Source organism: Lepidochelys olivacea, assembly GCF_965140295.1.
Source record: "Lepidochelys olivacea isolate rLepOli2 genome assembly, chromosome: 24".
NCBI lineage: Eukaryota > Metazoa > Chordata > Testudines > Cheloniidae > Lepidochelys > Lepidochelys olivacea.
The window spans coordinates 9,379,163-9,401,087 of record NC_140434.1 but is presented as its reverse complement, the minus strand read 5'-3'; the positions used below and the strand labels follow the sequence as shown (position 1 = coordinate 9,401,087).

Sequence of the window (21,925 nt, the reverse complement as noted above, 5' to 3'; positions counted from 1 at the left end):
GTAGTGCTTTCAAAAGTTGACAACTGAACATTGACTTGATATAGTTTTGAAACTTTACTATACAGAAGAAAAATGCTGCTTTTAAACATCTTAATTTAAATGAAACAAACACAGAAAGTTCTATCTTGTCAAATTTTTTTTTAAACTTTCCCTTTATTTTTTTAGTACCTTATGTTTAACAAAATACTGTACTGTATTTGCTTTTTTTTTTTTTTTTTGGGGGGGGGGGGTCTCTGCTGCTGCCTGATTGCATACTTGCGGTTCCAAATGAAAGGTGTGTGGTTGACTGGTCATAACTCTGGTGTTAGTAACTCTGAGATTCTACTGTATGGTCTACCCCGCTTCTGATGGGACAAGTTATCTTAACAGCCCTCAGAACTCAACTAGGTTGACCCTCACAGCAGCACAGACCATTGCCCACATGGTCACTGGACAGCCGCAGACAGGCTTATCTCACTTCTCAGCAACACAAAGCAGCAGCAGCTTGACTTAAACTGCCAACAGAGTTCTAAAGTTCTCAATAGAGCATTAAGAGCAGCCTAGGACACAGATCAGATGACTTACCGGCCCTTCTCCTCTTCAGCGTGACATAGGGCAATAGGTCATGGCGCGTGATAATCCTCAGCAGCTGCAGCACCTGGCGGAAGTTGGTCTCATCACAGCGGCCCTGCCTTTCTAGTGCCAGCAGGAAGTCCCGGCCGCTGCGGATCATCCCCCTCTCGTAGTCATCAATCACATCCACAAAAAGAAAGGACAACACACGTACGTCCCGGTGGGTCAGGTGAGTGCCCACAATGTCAAACATGCGGTGCAAACTATAGAGTCCATGCTCCCTGTCCCCAGTCTCCTCTGGCCAGGCTTGTGCTCGACTCCGTTTCAAGGTGTCCATCCTGCACGACGGCTGATCCTGCCACGTGCCACCCAATTCCAAAGGATTGGGGGGCTGTTCGCAGCACTGCAACCCTGGAAGATAAAGAGGTCCCACAGGCTTTAATCAAGAATTTTGCTGGGTTTGTTCCCTAATTACTCTTCAGAAGATACTTAAATGAAAATCGTTGTCTGAATTCCTGCATCCGGAGCAGTCTGTGCTCAGATCCTCCTTATGCAGAGTCATAATATTCATGCTAATACTTCCCACCTCTCTATATATAGTGCTTTTCACCTAAGTCCCTACGGTGATCAGGCAGGATTATATTTCCCCCATCTGGAAAGTGGGGTTACTTAGGCTCAGAGTGTGTTCAAGGGCCAAACAACAAGTCTGTGTCAGAGCTGGAAATAGAAACAAGGAGTCCTGATCACCAGCCCTATATCTGATCTCCTCTACCAACTCCTCCTCCTATAAAGATGCTGGAAATCACTCCATCTTGCTGTTCACTAGAGACCAGTCTACTGGCCTTCAAGACATAATGCAAAAAACATACTTCGGCTTTTTACGAAGGAGGGGGGGAGAGAAGCTTTCCATGAAGTATCTAGCCAGGTACTGACGCTACTCCCATGGCTGAATGGCCAGCATGAACATATCTATAGACCAATATAAAGTGTTATATCATTTTTCATCTAAGCATCTCAAAGTATTTTAAACATTAAGTTTCACATGGATGCATCCAATGAAGTGAGCTGTAGCTCACGAAAACTTATGCTCAAATAAATTGGTTAGACTCTAAGGTGCCACAAGTACTCCTTTTCTTCTTGCTTCAGTGAATCTCTAGACTAGTCTATGTCACCTGTCTACCATTCAGTTATGCACACTCACCTGCTATAAAACTGCCCCAAAAGGCTGGGAAAACCCTGCCATGCCAGACACCTAAGTCTGATGCCCAGACATTACTCCCATGGTGACAGGGGCTGTCAGTGTAGAGCAGCTGATTTGGTAGGTGTCTGCATCTTAATGTTCTCATACCCATAACTGATTAAAAGTAGCATTGACCTGTTCCAACAAGGGAGTTCTATCAAGTCCCCAATCTGGGGGCAGGTGGGGAGAGAAGAGGGAATTCTCAGAGCTTTGAGAACATAAACCCTATCCACCTACACATGCTCTGAAAGTGATCAAAGGAGAGGATACCTGGACACTAACATAGCTAAGGAAAGTTGCCCATGGTAGGTTGTTCAGCGTTGAGACCTTGTAAAGACAGGCCCTTTCAATATTTAAGTACATTAATGGGACTGAATTTAATCATATTTTAAATAGGTTCCCTGTCGATATTAAAACTCCACCTTAAATTATTAAAACAGATAATCTTTTAAAAACCCAGTTTCCTGGTCCTTCTTTCTGCAGTGTTATTTTTTGCATTTCTCTCATCTTGACATATGCCCCATTTAGCCAGTTATGGTTTTGTTTAGAATCAGCTTGACTTCCAGGTTCTCACTACAAGGGAAGGTTTGGGGGGGAGCGGGAGAGGAGGAGAAGAGAAGCAACAGGTTGTTGTTGTTTTTTTTTTTAAAGCAAAATTTAAGTTTTAGGACAATTTTGAGTTGAAAAGTTCTCACAGGCCAAGACAGCGATAGCTGTGAATTTCAGAACTTGTCCTTTAAAAAAATAAACTTACGATTACTTTTACATAGCTTTTACACCTAATATGAAGTTTGCATATCATCAGCATGGATATTTGTAGGCAAGGTAGGCTGCTTAGGATAGGCAGAGAATGCTTTGCATGCCCTATTTTGGGTCACACACAGTGCGATCTCTGCCCCCTGCTGCACCGGGGCTCTGATGGGAGGCATCTATATGATTTATTTTTGCCTACCCCTTTCAGAGAAGGTTGTCCTCCATAGTTGCTAAGCTACATGGGAAAAAAAACTGCATGTGTCTGAATTGTTTTAACAGACTGCACTAGATTGGAAGCAGGCACTGCAGAGCACAAAGCACACTGCGGGAACAAATAATGCCGTAAGAAACTGACAAGGGAACATTTTAAAGACATTAAAAAGGCTTGTATTGAAGGCTTCTGGTTTTTGGAGTTTATTAATTTAATTTGGTTGGGGGGGGGGGAATATATATATTTTTTTAACTAATTTTTGAGTTCCATGTAGCCGTCCAAAAATCAGCAGGTTTCAGGGATCTCTTTGTATATACAGGTAGTCCTGTTTCAAACAGCACTATGTTACGAGCGTGAACCTGTAGGGTCCATACAGACCAATTCATGTGGAACATCTTTATGCACTTTAGAAATCAATCCCCATAGCCCGCATTACTGCTCTGTGTAGACAAGCCCTTAGATATGAGCCAAGGAGCAGGAACATCACATTTATAAACAAACTGCACTAGGAAAGAGGTGAGGTCAGTATGAATTGAGTAACCATTTCTGGTGTTTATTGAATAAATACTGGGGGAGGGATGTTTTATTGGTTAAAATCTAAAATCAGAAGCCCTGCTTATCTCTTTTGAGATGCAGCTTCTCCTGAAGGAGCTGTACTTTTACAAGGTACACACTGGACTTAGATGTAGCAACTGTTAAAAGTAAAGATCAAACAATGGAGAAAAGGTTGTTTCAAAGTCTCAACCAAGGGAGTGTATATATGTTGCCAATTAAAATCTTAGAAAAGAGACCTCCTAATTCCACCTCCTGCTCCTGTCTCTCAGCAAGAAAATGACCATGCTGAAGCACAGTTGCCTAACAGTTGGGGACTGATAGCATTATATCCTTTAACTGTCAAAAACCTGTACCACAGAGGAGCTCCTCTCACTTTTCATGCTGTCTGGGAATTAATCTCTTCCAGGGCTGCTATGGAATCCTCACGCTCCAATTAAAAGTGCACGTGTGCACACCCACCCACCCACCCGCACTCTTTTCAAATAAAGTTAGTGTAAGTTAACTCATGTCTACACTTCAACTGTAGGGTCTTCCATCAAGGTCAATGACATCCCTACCATCAGAAACGTCTACAGGGATGTCCTCACTGCACTATTAACTCCAGTGATCAGCACCCAGGCCTAGCATGGGTGTGAGCAACCAAAGAAAAACCTGCTCAAATCACTGCACCCTCACTGGTACTGAACACACTCAAGTGTGTCACTAGAACTTTAAGGGGCATATCCTATGGTTCTTTGTGCTGCAATAAGCTGAGCCACTCTGTGATTCTTTCCCAGTGAACTTGTCTGTCCTTCTGGGTGCACAGAGGGAAACTGTGGAAAAGCATTGGAGGAGCATTGAAACACTCAAGTGGTTTAGCTTGCATCCTCACTGCAAAGCGGGCAGATTATCAGCCCAGTTGAAAGCAGCACACAATTCTAACCTACACTTCCAGCCAGCCCAAGCTGTGAAAGCACCAAGCACAGATGAGAGGGATGTGATTGTGGGCAAGAGGGGAGTTAGGGGAAACAGCCAAATAAGAGCCTGAATTAGCTCTGCAGGGAAGACACAGCCTAAGTCAAGAGATGTGTGTCTGAGGTTGTAACAGAATGTAAAAGCAAGCAGTAAAAAAGCCACGGGAAAGAGACCCCTCTCAAATGAGTGGTGGGCTGAAGAGAGCCAGCATTTTAAAAGAGAACCAAAAGTAGTGAAACATCAAGAGATGTTCAATTTGCCAGCTTGGGGAGATCCAGCAGCTTCATTTAATCAAACCGCTTTTGTTTCCTTCAAAGAATGCAGGCCCTTTACAGTCTGTGTCCAAGATTTCCTCCTGTTCTTTCCTGTGACATGTCAAACCAAGGTCCTGAGCAGTCCTTTCACAAGAGTCAGGACATTAACTACGGAGTCTCCCTAACTTGGCCTTATGGTTTCAACCCACAGACACAGCAACATTTTCTTGCCTGGGAGAGCAGGCCCAGGGATATCAAACCAGTTTGGAGATTGGGAAAGGGAAAGAGCAGTGGAGGCCGAGAAAACTGCAGAACCCTGGATCATCTCCTCCATCCACTGCAACCTGCTCCCCTGACTGTAGGTGGTGGCTCCTAGAAAACCACCAGTCTTTTCCCCCACTGCAGCTGGCCATTGAAGCAGCTCACACACAGGGCTGCAGGCAGCAGCTGACCTGATCAAGTTTCCCTTCCATCCCCCAATCTCTAGCCCTGTGGCACTTGACTCGGGTGCAAGAAAACAAGGTCCAAACCCAGAGAGTCAGTGGACGATCACCCTGAGTAGCACATAGCCTTTTAGAGAAGGGAGGCAATGGAGACAACTAGAAAAAAAGGAGGGAAAGAAAACGGACAGAACGAGAAGTTGGTCACGGCATGGTACAAAAAGGGGATATAGAAAGAGGGCACCCCTCTACCAACTCACAGAATGCGGGGACTTCAACAAAATGAGGGTGGGCACTGCCAAGGTGCGTTATTCTGAGAGGGAACATGGCCTGATGGAGTAAGCATGAATGGAGAGACAGGAATCTTTTAAGTTCTATTTCTGGCTCCATCAATGACTCACGACTGAGGGTGACAATACTGACCTACTTCACAGGCTGTTGTGAGGCTTAATGAATGTTTGTGCACCACTTTGAAGATATAAGAGCTGTAAGGGCTAACCTCATTCACTTTCTGCTCTGACGTGCTGTGTGCTGTTGATACAGGATGCTAAGGTGCACTCACGTTCCACCCCAGAAAGGAGTGCATTTCAGCAGTAAGCAAACCAATCTCTAAATACTTCTTCCACAACTCACAGGACACCATGAAGTTTTACTGGTTAAGGCAAAGTGCTTTGAGATCCTTGGGTAGAAGATGCTATAACAGTGTGAAATATTAAGACTGCAATGGATAGTGATTTTTTTTTAATTCCTGTAACAAAAGTGGCCAAAAACATATTTCAAAATGAGCAATCAATGTTATATGTAGAGGCCAACAATATATTCCAGCTTTTAGGCCTGGACTACACAGGTTTTATATTTGTATAACCATTTTGGTCAGGGGTCTGATTATTTTTAACCAAAATAGTTATAGCACTGCACCCCCAAGTGTGGACACAGTTATATCAATATAAAGGTACTTTACACCAGTACTGCTTATTCCCCTTTTCACACAGGGATTGCTATACTGGAATAAGCACCTTTGTATCAATACAACCACATCCACTGAGGAAGGTCATACTGCTTTAACTACAGCAGTTTAAGAACCACGTCATTAACGTACATACCCCTTCCACATGCTGGATGTAGTATAAAGTTTTCTTTCTGCTGCATTTGGGCAAGCCAACCCTTTGCTTGTTGTGTGACTACTTCTCTTCATGACCAAGTGGATTAACTATAGTAGTTCCCTCTCTGCTGCCTGCAGCTAGTGCAGAAGGCAGAAGTGCCTAGCTTGCAGATAGCAAGCAGCAGGGATCCACACACACTCGCTTAATGACCTTGTGTGTGTCACTGAGGATCTGATCCCAACCCAACTGAAGCTGATGGACTTGCTCCACTGACTTCACTGGGTGTAGGCTCATAATCTGTGACTCAGTTTCCTCCAGCTACAAAAAGGGGAGAATGACGCTTGCCTTCCTCAATCATAAGTCTTAGTGTTTGTGCGATGCTTTGAGATCTCTATAGAGATGACACCAAAGTAGTGCCAAGTATCATTCAGCCGAATTCATTAGCTAGACTGTACCTAGCAGCTTACACAGTAACATTTTCCTCCTCCTTCCCACACTCCACCAAGAGCAGCAACACCACAAAAGACTAGAGTGGCAACACTAATCATTTTAGATATGGGGACAGCCCATACAACCAAATTTCTATCCTGAAGCACCTGTTGTACATAATTTGCACTCTCAGCCTCCGCACACTCAGGTCAGTTTAAGGGGCACTATCAAGAAAATAACTTACCTTCCATGTTTTAGAAACATATTTTAAAAAACCAACTCTAAAAGTCTAGCTCGCTTTTCCCCATTTATGCCGTTTGTTTATTATGGGCACTTCTTCAGTTTCACTCTGTTTCTACTCAAGTTTCACTTCCTGGTTCCCATGCTCTAGGCCTGATGCTGAATCTGGGAATCCAAGACTGCAGGGCAAGGTTTGAATGCCAAATATACATATGCATACATACAATTTGTTTAAATAAGTATTTTTGTTCTCATGAGTCATTTCTAGGGACATTAGGATTTATAAAATCTACTTGAGGTATAAACTAAATTAACACAACCCCTTACTCTAGAATTCGAAGGCATGTATGTATATTTTATATATACATAAGTACCAAACACCTGGAAAATTAAGTGCAAAGTTTAAAAAAATTAATAAGCATAAGGAAATTCTATGCTGTACACTCTGGACAGAAATGAAAATTCAGCACAAAAACTCCAGTCTCTTGAAGTCCCAGCAGGCAGCTTCTCATTGCTGCAATACTCCAGAACGACATTTAAGTCTGTTGTATTCAGGCTACTTTAATCAGGGGTTTCCATTGTGTACAGGATAGAAGACACTCCACTTCCCCTCCAACTCTGCTCTCCTCCAATTTCGAAGTCACCCACCCAGGAGAACGCAACCTGTTTTGTTGTACAGTAGCATGTATATAAAGGACTAGAATCCTTTGATCTTTTACAGCTGCTCTGTGATTGAAGGTGTGGGTGTATGGATGGGAAACAGAATCTCTCACTGAAGACTAAAACCCTCTGTACAGGACAGTTCTTAATCCCAGTTTGCAACAAGCAAGTGGCATGATTTTTTTTTTTTTTGGAGGGGGGGGGAGGAGGAGAGGAAGTGAGTCCAGCTCCTCAAACTGGAATAGCTTCCTGCCAAAACAAAGCAGGTGAAGATCTGCTCCAATTGTTTGTGTCCACACCCCACATGATTAAAGGGACCCAGTCAACTGGAGAGGCAGCCAGTTTCAAAAGTTTAATTACAAAGTAGTAGTTACGTGTCTTACACCTGTCCCAACTCTTCCAGCCAATTTTAGAGATTTTTTTTAAAACACATTTCCCTGTTTGTGTGGGTCTTTCACACAACAGCAGGAGAGAGAAAGTGAACTATAAAAACTGCTGTAAAATACATGAAGCAAAACGGCAAAAACAGAGAAGAGTTCTTCTCTTTTACTCAGTGATCTTAGATGTTTTATTATTTGTAACAAAAATGGGTAAAAATTGCATGCAGAAGTGTGATTTTAAGTTGATGGTATCCCTTTAATATGCTGTTGGCATGTTGAGTTGTTTTCCTGTAAACACTTCATAGCACTTATTTTGCAGCATACGCAAGACCACTGGCAGTGAGCATGTACGACTGATTTGGCAGTTCCCCCTTCCTCCCAGTTCTTCATGCTCGAGGAGCACATTGTCCACAGGCTGCTGACACTATACGCGCACATATCCTCTGGGCACTCTGTCCCTCTGAGGCACTAGACAACTGCCCAGGTTCTCCCAGAATGCACTGACAAAAACACACACAGGTGCATGTACTTGCAAGCATCTATCTGAGCCACATGGCTATATTCTGTAGAAAGAGGATGTACAGGTACAACTCAACTGTATTCATTGTAACCGAGTAAGACAAGCCCGTTATGGCATGGCTACAAAAACACCACTGCACCAGCACACATGGTATAAAGTATCTGATCATTCTAGCATCACAGCCTGGCTAGCTATTACTGAGTTTAATAGCCAGTACATAAACATTTATTCCCCCCCCCACACACACACCCCTATTCAAATGAAGGAGTTTGTTGTTGTTATTGTTTTTTTTCTCCTTCCACACTACTCAGAAAGACATAGGTACAATAAGTAACTTGAACAGCCAAAAAAAACAAAAAAAAACCAAAAAAACCCCACAACCCTACTTAAGTCACATATGTTCTACAATAGATCAACTCAAATAATATTAGGAGACTAGATTATTACTACACACAGATTCCTGGGATGTTTTCTCAAAATACTCACTTTTTAAATTAAGACAATGGCCAAAAAATTATTCCATGGGACAACAGATCTATGGTACCCTTTATACATGAAAACTGCACGCACGCAATATATTAAAAGCTATACAAGTGCAAACCTTAGGTTGAGATTTTGCATAAAACTCAGAAAATGGAAGGTTAATGTTCTAAAGTCAACCTTAATGCTCTACCTCTTGCAGAGTAAATTGTATTTTTTAAGTCTTGTTTTCATAATTCAGGAATTTACTAGTAACACACAAGGAATATTTTTAAAAGGGCCACCATCAACTTTGAAATCTAATCAAGGTTCAGATAGTTTCAGCTTCTCCACCAGTCCTGAGTCAGCCCTGCCTATTCTTTTAGTTTTACAATCACACTTTATTAGTTTTTTTGTTTTAAAACACGTTGCTTTCTCCATCTGTTGTACAGTGAAAGACTCACAAAACCAGAGGAAGCCCACTATACAGGGGAAATACTTCAACTGACACTAGACAAAGTACCGCTATATACACCCTCCCCAAACCCCCTCCCCCCCAATCCCTACCCCTATCAGTAATGGCAATCTTAGGTCTCAATCCATCAGACTTATGCACATGTTTAACTTTACACATCGCGAACAGTTCCACTAATCTTCAGTGAAACTACACCCAGTGCATGAGGTTAAGCATGTGGAAAAGTCTTTGCAGGATCAGGACCGTAAACCCTAATCCACATACTCTCATACTTAAGTTTTTGCAAAACTGTTTTGCCCTTACACATTACTTGAAACCAGAGTACATGAAAAAAGGCAAACCCCTGGTTTGAAAATTTGATTAAGTTGACAAGGTCTTTTTAAAAACAGATGCCTTTCCCTTTTAAATGCAATTAACTATATAAGTGCAAAATTCTGGAAGGACAGAAGCAATTATTTATTCTTATAATACTAAAAATGTCTCTTTCCTCGAGGATTCTCTTTTTCTTCAATTTCCCAAACCATCACAACCACCATAAACTCCCTAATTCTTTACTCAAAAGGACCAATACAGTATTTTTTGTCTGTATCTAAGTTCCATAAGCTCCAGCATCAAGAATCCTCCGTCTCTTGGTTCCATATTATGAATCAGCATGTCTTTCTAGTGCTCCGCCTGAAAGCTAATTTATGGTATGTGAATGACACTCCTTATTTGTCTGGGTTTGTGAGCTGTTGACCAGTGACCCAATTTGTGTGTCTCTGGCCCATTCCCATCCAGCATCACTGAGACCCAGTACAAATAAAGACACTGTACAGTTAGCATTCCCGATCTTTCTAAAGCAAAACTTTTTTTGGGGGGTGGGATGGAGGAGGTGCTAACTTAAGGCCTTCTATATCAAAAAGTAGGACAAAAAATAGCATAGCTTATTTTTAAAAATCACACTAGAGCCTTTGAGTGCCTATATACAACATATTTAGGCTTGACAAAATTTGATTATTTTTGTAATTTTGACAATATTGTTTTTTATTTGTAAGGCTTCACAATAATTATTTTTATTTGTAAGAATTTTTTCATTTTTAATCATTTTAATTTTTGCAGTTGCAGGAAATTAAGGGGGGGTTGGATTAGTGCAGCATGGACAGCGGGGCTGTAGGGAGCTCTTAGTGCTAACAGCAGGGCCTGAGACACCCGGGCACAGGAAAGGCTGTAGAGCAGTGACCCCAGGCCAGACTCATGAAGAGAAGGACAAGCTCCCAGCCACTGGAGAGACCATCCCACTGCTGAATAGGCCCCATACTCCCAGCCACGAGTGAGCAAGCAGGTGGGCGGGTAGAGCCACAGCCACGACAGGGGACTGCACAGGACTCCCTGCATAGCCCTGGGCCAGGGACACCGGATCTCTACAGGCCCTAGATGTTGTGGAGGCCATGCTTGCTACCTGTTCTGTGTGTCAGGTGAAATTGACATTTACCAACAATTAATTATTTAAATTGAATCATGCCAAGCTTAAACATATTTAACACATGGCTCCCAACTGTGCATGTGGCATAATGTTTCAACCCTGCACATGAGACGAACAACGTGATCATCAGGCCTGCTGCAATCAGGTTCTTGGATGGTTCTTCTGCCGCGTAGACTAAGAATACTTAAATGCGTGTATAACAAGGTTAGCAAGTCTTCTTAATTCTCCGGCTTCTAAGCACCGGATACCCCAATGTGGACTACATCACCTGAAAGACACCCACAATCCTCTACCTATGGCATCTGGGAAGGGAAGATAGGAGAACTGCCTGATTTTTGCCAGAATGCAAACAAATGTAACTGTGAAGCATGGTATGTATGGACAAGCAAACAATTCAATAAAGTTCAGGCACATTAGATAGGATTATTTTTAAATATCACAGTTTAAATTTAAAGTTTAAATATCAACTGGTATTTGTCACTGCCAGAGACAGGATCCTGGACTGCAGGAACCATTGATCTGATACAGTATGGAGATTTCTGTACATTGGCAGAAATGCCACTGAATGGTTGCATTGAACTAGATTGAGCCCAATGTGTGTTACACAGCTAACAGCTGAAATTGAATTACTGGGGTTCTAAACTGTATTGCAGGCAGGACATGGGCATTCGACATCAGCTAGTCCTGCTCAGTGGCTAGTTATTAAAAAGCCTGTTGCACCTGTGCTATTCACCTTCCAAATACTGTTACAAGTTTTCTAGTACAGCTGGGAACTGTTTACCAGTAACCTGTTATAATCAACGTGGTTCAATCTGTAGCATAGACAGGGGTTAGAGAAGGGCTCTTAGAGAAGGAACTAGTGTAGCCAAAGTTTTTAAAACATGGTTTACACTGTTAGACAAAGTGATTGTAACCCTGTTGGGGTGACCCACTGTTTTAAAGTAGTCCTTTCAAAAGTTTCTTCTTCAGTCCAGAGATGGCTTTCAATATGACACGCCCATTCCATGGCGGACTCCAACGCCAAATAACTTAAAATACTGTCTACACTATAACGACAGCCATGGTTTTGTATCCTGGTCATGTTTCAGAGTAACAGCCGTGTTAGTCTGTATTCGCAAAAAGAAAAGGAGTACTTGTGGCACCTTAGAGACTAACCAATTTATTAGAGCATAAGCTTTCGTGAGCTACAGCTCACTTCCTGGTCATGACACCCTTATCTAACCAGGTTACAACAAAAATGGTTGTGGCCATGCAACAGGCTTTTTTTCCCCACAGCACAACCACATATCCATCCTGTTTGCACATCCACACTACAAACATGGTTGGCAGCATGGGATCAGTGTATCATGGGAAAACTAGGCCGTTTTCTTTTCAGGTATTTATACCACTAACCAGCACAGTATCCAAGTGCTCTCCTATAATGCCTTAGCAATGGATGGAGTGCCAGTAGGACACACACTCAGAGGAGTAAGACATACAGAAATGCACTCAGATACTTCCTACCACGCAGAAAACTGGGAGGATAAGACCAGCCAACTGAGATGCACAGGCACAGTGAGAGAATCCATCTACAAAGCAAATTAAGTTTGTCAGAACAGTTAGAGAAAAACAGCCACGCAGTAGCCCAGGCTGCTGGCAAGGGCGTAACAGCTACCAGAGTTAACAACTGTAATATAACCATGTTGGGCATAGACACAAGCTATGTTTACAGCCAGAGGACTAGTTACAAACTCAGTTAAAAGTTATAGCGTAGGCAGGACCTAAGGAGCCACAGACAGCAGAACTAACCAAGCACGCTAGTTTAAATGAGTGGGCTTCAAAGCTGGATCTAGCCAAATGTTAGGCTCAAATCAGGAGCCCAAGTTTGGACCCCAAGTTTAAGGCTACATGAAAGTTCAACTAAGAATCCAGAGTTTCTTCTGAAAAATAAGTATTCTGAACAGCGCTTTGGCTATTTATATACTACTGAGCTCTAATACAGCATCGTCCCAATCCAGCAAACTCAAAGGAGGTCAGTATCATCTCCATTTTACAGAACTTCTTCTGTATTTTCCACAGTATGCATCCGATGAAGTGAGCTGTAGCTCACGAAAGCTTATGCTCAAATAAATTGGTTAGTCTCTAAGGTGCCACAAGTACTCCTTTTCTTTTTGCGAATACAGACTAACACGGCTGTTACTCTGAAACCTGTCATTTTACAGATCAGGAACCTAAGGCACAGAAAGGTGAAGCAGCTCGCTCACAGTCACACAGCAGATCAGTGTCAGAGCCAGGAATTGGACCCACATCTCCAGACTCCCAGCCCAGTACTCTATCACCTGGACCACACTGTGAAAACTTCTCAAGTCTAGCCAACCTTATCCAAAAACCTGTTTATATAAGCAAAGAGGTCAGAGATGTCTGATATATTAAGCCACTTCTCATCCACCCTCCCTTCCCATTCATCTCCAGGACAGAATTTTCTGCTATGTATTTGTCTAAGAGCAGCGTTTCTCAAACTTTTGGAAGCTGAATCCCACCATCAAGAAAATGAAACTAATCACAGAACTGTGCCATGTGTTGTTAAAGGCCTACCCACCTTAAGGTATATGTCTTCTTCACACATATGTGCACACAGCTTCAGACAACCCTAGGGAGGTGTAACACCACACTTTAGGAAATGCTCATTTAGGGCACTATCCAGTCTAGTTTTAAATGTTTCAAGTCATGGAATTTCTAGCATTCTCCTTTATTCTATGATTCTAGAAGGCTGGCAAGAAGCTAAACCAAGAGCAACTGGACTCAGTCCTAGCAATTAGTATCATGTCTTGGACTGAAAACCACACTCTCACCCCTCCCTCAAATCACATGTTCAGTTTTAAATGAATCAATGGTTTAAGGCTTACACAGTGTGAGAAACTTTTACACATCAGCTGGGCAGTTGGAGGCTAAGTCAGTTCACACAACAGAAGCCAGCACAAGGCACAATATCTCCACTTATGGAGTAATAGAACCTCCTATGAAGATAAACTGAAGCGGATGAATCACTAGTGTATTATAAAATGATATATAAATACAGACAAAATAGAGACCAACCTTAATTTGAAGCTCTTCTTGTCTTGTTTATATCCGCTCTACTGCACTGATTCGAACATGGGGCTGAACAAGAATTTTTAAGGAGTCTTCTATTCCTCCCTTTTATTTTACTTTTTAAATAAACAAAAAACCCAGCAGAACAGCTTAAGCTCTTTGTGAATGATTTTACAGTATGGCTCTCGTGTCAGGGAAGCCTAACTTCTACAGTTAGAGCATCAGAGTGTGGTATTAAAGCAGGTACACTTGCCTAAAGAATTTTCCTAATAACTCTGATGCCAAAATCTCCCCATCTATCTCACCCCACTGAGAAAAGGAAGGGGAGGAGGGGAAGATCCAAAATCTATCCTGCACCCTCTAGGTCATTTCTTTTAAAAACATTTTTCTAAAGCTTTGACGCGTCTCTGTTTCCTTATTACTAGTAGTTCCTTTGCCACTCTTGCAAAAACAGAGATGATCTCTTTTTTAAAAGGAGGGTTTGTCTACTTTCCTCTGCTCCCAAGTTATTTTGTTCTAGTTTTATTAGAACTAACTGAATTTCTGGGAAATTTAAGTAGAGACTCTACCACAATAACCAAGAAAAAGTCATTAGAATCTCCGAAATACTTGAAAATTCAACCTGTACTTTCCTTTTTATTTTTAATTGTGATTGTTACTTTTAGTGCTTGTCTTCCCCCACACACACTCTTCCCATAATACTACTTTACCCCAAAGAACAGACCCCTCTCCAAAAGCAGGAGATTTAGAAATTGGGGGTTAAATTTTCAGAAAACTGGCTTGCCAAGCAGCTGTTCAACTTTAAGGCTCTTCCCCACTTTTTACAGCTGTATCTTCCTACATTCTTTTTAAATATTAAAAAAAATTAAAACTCTGACTCCCCCAGAAATTAAAAATAAGCTCCCAAAATATAACTAACCCACCAAAATAGGGTTATCTGAAGATGCTTAATGTCATCACACAGCTTGCTTTTTACCTGTGATTGCTTCTTTCCTCCCTTTTTATTATCTAATATTTGCTATAACTACCTAGCAGTTCCCACATTTCAATATGCAGTTCTAGTCCTACTTTCCTGTCCCTGACCCCCTTTTCTCTCCCTTCCTAGGCCAGGGAAATTTGGTTTAATGTGAAGCTGAGAAAAGGTTTTTAAAGTGTCTTGTTTTAATTTCTGCAACTCTCCCCCACAGAGACGATCCCCTCCTCTCCCACACGTCAATATACACATTTAATCCTGCCTCCTCAGATAAAAAATAAATCAGGAAAACTGGGTTTATGAGAAGCTGGAAAATGTGGATGTTTTTAACTGGCTTATTTTTCCCCCTCCCCCCGAAAAAGCCACCCTGAGACTCTCCACCTGCCTGTCATGCGTCTCTCTCCAGCTCTATTGCCCCTTTCCCTCCCCCCAACAAAAATAAAGATCCCAGGGAAAGAGGGCTGATGGGAAGCTAGAAATGAATGGCTCGCTCCTCCCCAGCAACGATCAACCCAGGGACCCTCCTAGCTGCCTGCTCTCTACCCTCTCTTCCCCATCCCCCCCGTACCCCAGGAGGTGGGGCTCAGTGGGAGCTGGCAGAGGGGGGCTATGGCAAGTGCTCCCCTCCCCCCAGGATCAGCTAGAGGCTGCCCCTCCCCCCAGAGAACAGGACACCCAGGGCCCGGGGGGGTGGCAGGAGCTGGGGGGAGCTTGGACCTTTGCAGGGGCTGGTTCCCCCCGCTCCTCCTTTCCCCGCCCCCAGGGGCTGCTGCTGTCGGACTGGGGGGCTGCCCCGGGCTCCCTAGGCCTCTCACTCTCTCCTCAGGATCAGGGCGGCCATATTGGATCCGTCAGCTTCTCTCCCCGTCCGAGGGAGGCGGCCGCTGCCGCTAGAGCAGGAGCAACATCCGGGTAACCGGCACCTCCTCCCGAGTGGGCGGGGGAGGAGGAGGGGCTGCGTACATCCGGGGTCCCGCCGCCTTCCTTCACCGCCACAGGAAGGAATGGGGGCACGGCCGCCATCTTTGTGGAGGGAGGCTGGCGGCTCCATCCGGGGTATTCGTGGGTGGTTTCAAAACCATGGGAATGGGGAGGCGGCCGCCATGTTGGTAGAGGGCAGACGGGCCGGCACATCCGGGATCTGACTTCACACTACTGAAGAGAATGGGAGAGTGCTACCATCTTTGTTAAGGGCAAATGGGCACGTGGGAAAGTAGGGTCGGCTCCTGAGGCGGCTCGCGGAACGCCGCTGGTCAGCGTTCCCTTGTGTTTATTAGGATCTAAACAAAACAGGCGTAGTGCCCAACACCAGTGAACACCGGGCCATTGCCTCTCTTGCTATTGCCTGCCTTACCGTCAGGAATATTGTTATGAACTGCTGTTTAGAAAGAGGGCTGATGGGTGAGCTGGGAATGAGGAGACCTGGATTCTGTTCCTGGCTCAGCCACTGACCTTGGGCATGTCACTGCCCGTGCACCTCAGTTTCCCCATCTGTAATATGGGGATCATTGTTATTATTTATTTCTGTTCTGAGAGTGTCTGGCATCCCGAGCAGGGAGCAAGGTCCCAATGCGCTAAGATCATGGTCACAGCCATACAGACAAGATGATCCTTGCCTTAAAGAGCTCACAATCTAATTCTCGAATCCTGCAAAGACATGAGTTTAACTAAGTTAAACTATATAAGCACTAGCCATTATTGACATTAGGTACGGCGAGCAGTCCTCCCGAACAAGCTAAGCCTAAACCAGCCCTTACAGGTTGAACAAACCCCTGTCAGGGAAGGTCCTAGGTTTACTAGGTCCTGCCTCAGCACAGGGAGGTGGACTTGAGGACCCTTCCAACCCTACATTTCTAGGATTCTATGATCTACAGTTAAGTCTTTGGAGGATCAGGCCCTAGGTAGATGATAAATAGTATTTACATTAATTTTCTTTTGACAGCACTTTGAGATCTACAGTTGAGAAGTGCTAGAGAAGAACTAATGCATCCGATGAAGTGAGCTGTAGCTCACGAAAGCTCATGCTCAAATAAATTGGTTAGTCTCTAAGGTGCCACAAGTACTCCTTTTTGCGAATACAGATTAACATGGCTGTTACTCTGAAACCAAGAATTATTATGTAGATCCATATGCATTTCTTTTAAAAATTTTAAATATTTTAATATTATGGTCAAATATTCCTTGTTTATAACAGAGACCCAGCTTCATATGTGACTGCAGCCGGGTCTGTACTAGTCAGTTCTAGCAGGATCAGGGCCTTAAGGTCTGAATTGTCATTAATCTACTGTGAGAATGTATCAGCTCCTCAGAAATAAGAAGGGAAAAAGCAGAGGAAAACCAGGGTTAATACGTACCAATTGGAAAGGAAGAAGAAGCAGCAGCCAGCAACCCAGTGCAGTGGCAAATCACCATTTTAGGGCTGCTGGTATTTGGCTCTGTCAAATTTAAAGGGCTAGCCCCCAGAAAAGCATGCTGGGAAAAAAGTTACTCTGGTTTATAGAGATGAGGCAGCTACAAAGAAAGGTGCTTAGGAGCTGTTTGTGTGCATTGTATTGTATAAATGGCAGTGTATGTCTGAAAAAGAGACATGCCTCTCTGGAAACCACTGGTATTTAGGCAAATAACTTCCCTGCTCTGTGACTCTGTTTCACCCTCCACTCTTTATCTGTCTTGTCTATTTAGCTAGTCAGCTCCTTGAGTCTGAGGTTGCCTCTCACCATACGATTGTACAGCACCTAACACAATGGGGCCCTGATTTGCTTGGACTCTCCAGATGCTCCTGTAATATATTAATAATCAGCTGTAGAAATTCTGCTTTTCACTAGCCCTGTAACTCAGCAGGTCAGAAAAAAATTAAAAGTCTCATTCTGGCATTCTGGAAGAAGTAGCTATTGACCATGGCTTACTAGCTCCGAACTCCAAGTGTTGAGGCTACAGAATGACTTCAGACGTATTTCTTCCAGTCCCCACTACCCACAAAGGGTGGTGGAAAGATCAGAACAGTTTGATTCGATGACCAAAAGACTCCATGTTATCCCCAAAAAGAAAAGGAGTACTTGTGGCACCTTAGAGACTAACAAATAAATTGGTTAGTCTCTAAGGTGCCACAAGTCCTCCTTTTCTTTTTGCGAATACAGACTAACACGGCTGTTACTCTGAAACATGTTATCCCCGATGTCAATCCAGCACTAACTCCAGCTCAGCTACATATAGGTGGAGTGACAGCTCAAAACAAATATGCCAACTCTTACAGGTAGAGTTTTGCCCTATGTGCCTCTCCTTTATATGGCATGAGGTTGAGAAACACCAAATCAGGTCTTCTTTAACTACTAAAATGCAGCCCAAAGCTGTCTACCAATATGACACCCCGCCCTTGCCATTCTATCTGAGCACCTCATAACCTGTAATGCAGGGGTAGTCAGTAGCTGGACTGCGGGCCAAATCCAGACCTCCAGATGCTTTTGAACAGACCTTAAAATCTTTTCATTTACTTTCTATCATTAGAATTGGGGGTTTTTTTTAATTATTATTTTCTCTGAAGGCTGGACCTTGAATATAGCTTTGACCAAGAAATTTGGACCTTGACAAAAAAATAATTGACTACCCCTGCTTTAATGTGTTTATCCTCACAACACTCCTGTGGGGCAGGGCCATGCTTTTCTCCCCATGTTACCGATGGGAAACTGAGGCACAGAGAAGCTAAGTGACTTGTGCAAGTGTAACGCTGACAGACCCCGGTCCTCGGTGGGCTGGATTGAACCTGGGGCTTCTGGAGCTTAGTGCATGAGCCTTTACCGCAAGAGCTAAAACTCAGCTGGCTGTTAGCTAAGGCTGTAGAGCAGACTCATTTTATCTCTCTCTCTAAGTGGTCTTGGTGCCACTAGATGGGACAGAACACTACACCCAGAAGGTGTGTGGGTTATACAAGGTCACACAGGGAGTCTGACATTGCAGGGAATTGTCTTACCCAAGTCCTAGGTTAGTGTTCTAAGCACTGGACCATCCTTCCTCTTCCTTAAACTCCCTCAGGAGACCCAGTCCTGATAAATCTGAATGAGAAACAATACTGAACACAAGTAACAACTCCCTGCTCTGCCACACAAGGCCTCAGCCAGTCACTTTGCCTCTCTGTGCCTTGGTTCCCCATCTGTGCAATAGCAATAGTAGCCGTGCCCTGCCCTCTAGAGGCGTGAGCTGTTATCCAATAGACATCTCTGCACTCTGAGATCATTGCTGAGACCAAGCAATGCGGGAGGGAAGATTTGAAGATAGGGACAGACCTCTTAAGCCCACTTCGTTTTTGTCACCCAGTTACCTCTGTTCCGCACAGAGCCATTGTTCTCTCACCTTTAACACTGAATGTTATTTACACCAGTTCTTGGTTTTCGAGGATTGAGTGTAGCTGGACTCAATCCAGTTCTGGAAGGGCACAAGGCGCTTGATGTTCATGAAATTTGGGAGCTTTTCAAATCATATTATGTTTTCTGCAAGAACAGCTTCTGTGTCCCTCATTTTGGGTCTTTGTCACACATTAAACTCTGCATCTGGGCCTTCGCGGGTCGAGAGAGAGATGGACACATACTGTTTCTTTAAATCTGGAGCAGGGACCGAGGCAGAGGTGGGGCTGGGGAGTCCACATGAGAGAGAAGTGCCATCAGTGCACATACTGTAGAAAAAGTAAACTGGAACTTAGTCCTCATTGGATCACTTGATGATTACCAGTTCTGTTCATTCCCTCTGGGGCACCTGGCATTGGCCACTGTCAGAAGACAAAAAGAAAAGGAGTACTTGTGGCACCTTAGAGACTAACCAATTTATCTGAGCATGAGCTTTCGTGAGCTACAGCTCACTTCATCGGATGCATACTGTGGAAACTGCAGAAGACATTATATACACAGAGACCATGAAACAATACCTCCTCCCACCCCACTCTCCTGCTGGTAATAGCTTATCTAAAGTGATCATCATCATAAATGGCCATTTCCAACTTGATGATCACTTTAGATAAGCTATTACCAGCAGGAGAGTGGGGTGGGAGGAGATATTGTTTCATATTCTCTGTGTATATATAAAGTCTGCTGCAGTTTCCACGGTATGCATCCGATGAAGTGAGCTGTAGCTCACGAAAGCTCATGCTCAAATAAATTGGTTAGTCTCTAAGGTGCCACAAGTACTCCTTTTCTTTTTGCGAATACAGACTAACACGGCTGTTACTCTGAAACCTGTCAGAAGACAGGATACTGGGCTAGATGGACCTTTGGTCTGACCCAGTATGGCTATTCTTATGCCCATGAGGGAATCCCACCTGGAGAGAAACCCTGTCAAACTGCTGCCATGAGGAAAAGCAACTCAACACTTAGGAAGAATCAGAGGCCACATGGAGGAGAAAGTGGAGATGCATTCCCATTTGGGGTCTAGTCCACACACAATAATAAAATGGGACGGAACAATGGTGGGGAATGGAGTTGGGTGCTGTGGGTAGTTATTGTTGAAGGACCAGGAAAAGATGAAAGTGAGGAGGAGGAGAGAGAGCAGGTTCATGGGGATCCCCAAGGGAATGGGTGTTGGGAACCAGAAAGGGAGGGAGGTAGGGAGTGGGGAATGACCAAGGGGATTATGACAGAATGTTACACTTGTGTTCACATCCTACACACTATTGTGATAATTTTTGTACAAAGTGTGCCTTGTGAGGTATCATTTGAAAACCCATAATCCGCTGATTATTATTGTCCTGGTGAAATGCATGGCAAGATTGTATGTAGAGTTATAAAATACCGCTGTATGGTGTTGTTAACACATGTTCCAAACCCCACAACGCTGCCCAAAATGAGGTTGGCAAACAGGTCTATCCTAAACAAAGGAACGAGTGCTCTGTTTAATTTGCGTTTAAGCAGTAGGCAGAATCATCAAGCAGGAAGGGAATCAAAGAAAGCTCAAACAGGTGAGAAAAAAGCAGCAGGGAAGATCCTTCCACACAGACTCTTTGTCCCCTAGTGCCTAGCTGGAAATGTTTTTCAAGAGAGGGACTGAAATTATAAAAAGGAGGAACAAACACATCACAGGACCCCCACTCCTGCCCATTGCATTCACTGCACCTGAAGTGACAAAAGAAGCATTCGCTGGACTCTGGGAAAGGGGTCCTGATCTATAGTTTGGCCAGTAAAACTGCTGAAACCATGTGATGAGAAATTTTGCTTGAATCTGATAGTTTGTTAAGTTAGATGTTAGTAAACCTCTTATCTTTATTTTTCGTAACCATTTCTGACTTTGATTCCTCATTGCTTGTACTCACTTAAAAGCTCTCTCTTTGTAGCTAAGCGGTTTGTTTTATTGTTTGATCTAATCCAGTGTGTTTAAATTGAAGTGTCTGGGAAAGTCCATTTGGGGTGGCAAGTTATATGCATTTTTTCTATTAAAGCAATAACTGACTTTATATAAACTTGTATTGTCTGGGAGAGGGCTGGGCAGTACAGGACGTACATTTCTGGGGGAAAATCTAAGACTGGGAGTGAGTTGGGGTCACTCTGCAGTATAACCAAGACTGGTAAGAGCACCCAGACATAGCTGGGAGTGACTTGCATGCTGGAGGCTGTTTGTGAGCAGTCCCGCCTGCAGGTTAAGCAGCAAAGCAGTGTAAAGGGCACCCCAGGCTGACACAGCTATTCATTGGTCTGGATTGTATTCCGGGTATGACACACCTCCACAGGAACAGGGGAAAGCATAGGGGGCATGCACAGCACTGACAGACACTGCAATTTGAAAGAACCTGATTTTGCATGCATGAGGCATGTGCACATGTACGGCGGGATCCACAGTGACAGTAACTGGAAGAAGCAGAGGCACTGTCAGGGGCCAGGGAGGAGGGGCAGTGGGAAGGAGCTGAGGACTCTGTGGAGACCAAGGATGCCAGGTGGTAGGAACCAGAGTGGGGAGCTGCGTCATAGGTGGAACTGAAAGCATTGGAGCCTGGTCATGGGAGGGCACCAGGGATGGTTGTGGGGGAGCCAGAGTAGAAGGGACCTGCAGGCCAATAGCTTAGGGAGTCTGTGCAGATAAGCAGGGTGTAGGAGGCAGTGTGGCCTAGTGAACAGAGCACTGGACTGGTTCTATTCCCAGCTCTGCTACTGGCCTACTGGGTGACCTTAAGCAAGTCATTCCCCTGCTCTGTGCCTCAGTTTCCCTGTCTGTAAAACATT

The 21,925-nt window shown here is 43.8% G+C and overlaps 1 protein-coding gene across 2 annotated transcripts in view; it reads right to left on the bottom strand.

The window, feature by feature from the left end:
• Positions 1–15,639, bottom strand: part of LOC311512553 (death effector domain-containing protein) — a 52,816-nt gene extending 37,177 nt beyond the window's left edge. The window contains exons 1-2 of one of the 2 annotated variants that reach the window (XM_084613823.1): positions 15,545–15,639; positions 565–963 (exon numbers count right to left, since the gene is read on the bottom strand). In XM_084613823.1, the coding sequence (XP_084469949.1) occupies positions 565–889 (325 nt within the window). In that variant the 5' untranslated portion in view covers positions 890–963; positions 15,545–15,639. Of the gene's footprint in view, positions 1–564; positions 964–13,762 lie in introns of both variants that reach the window. The other variant, XM_084613825.1, reaches the window with a different exon arrangement.
• Positions 15,640–21,925: the final 6,286 nt, after the last annotated feature.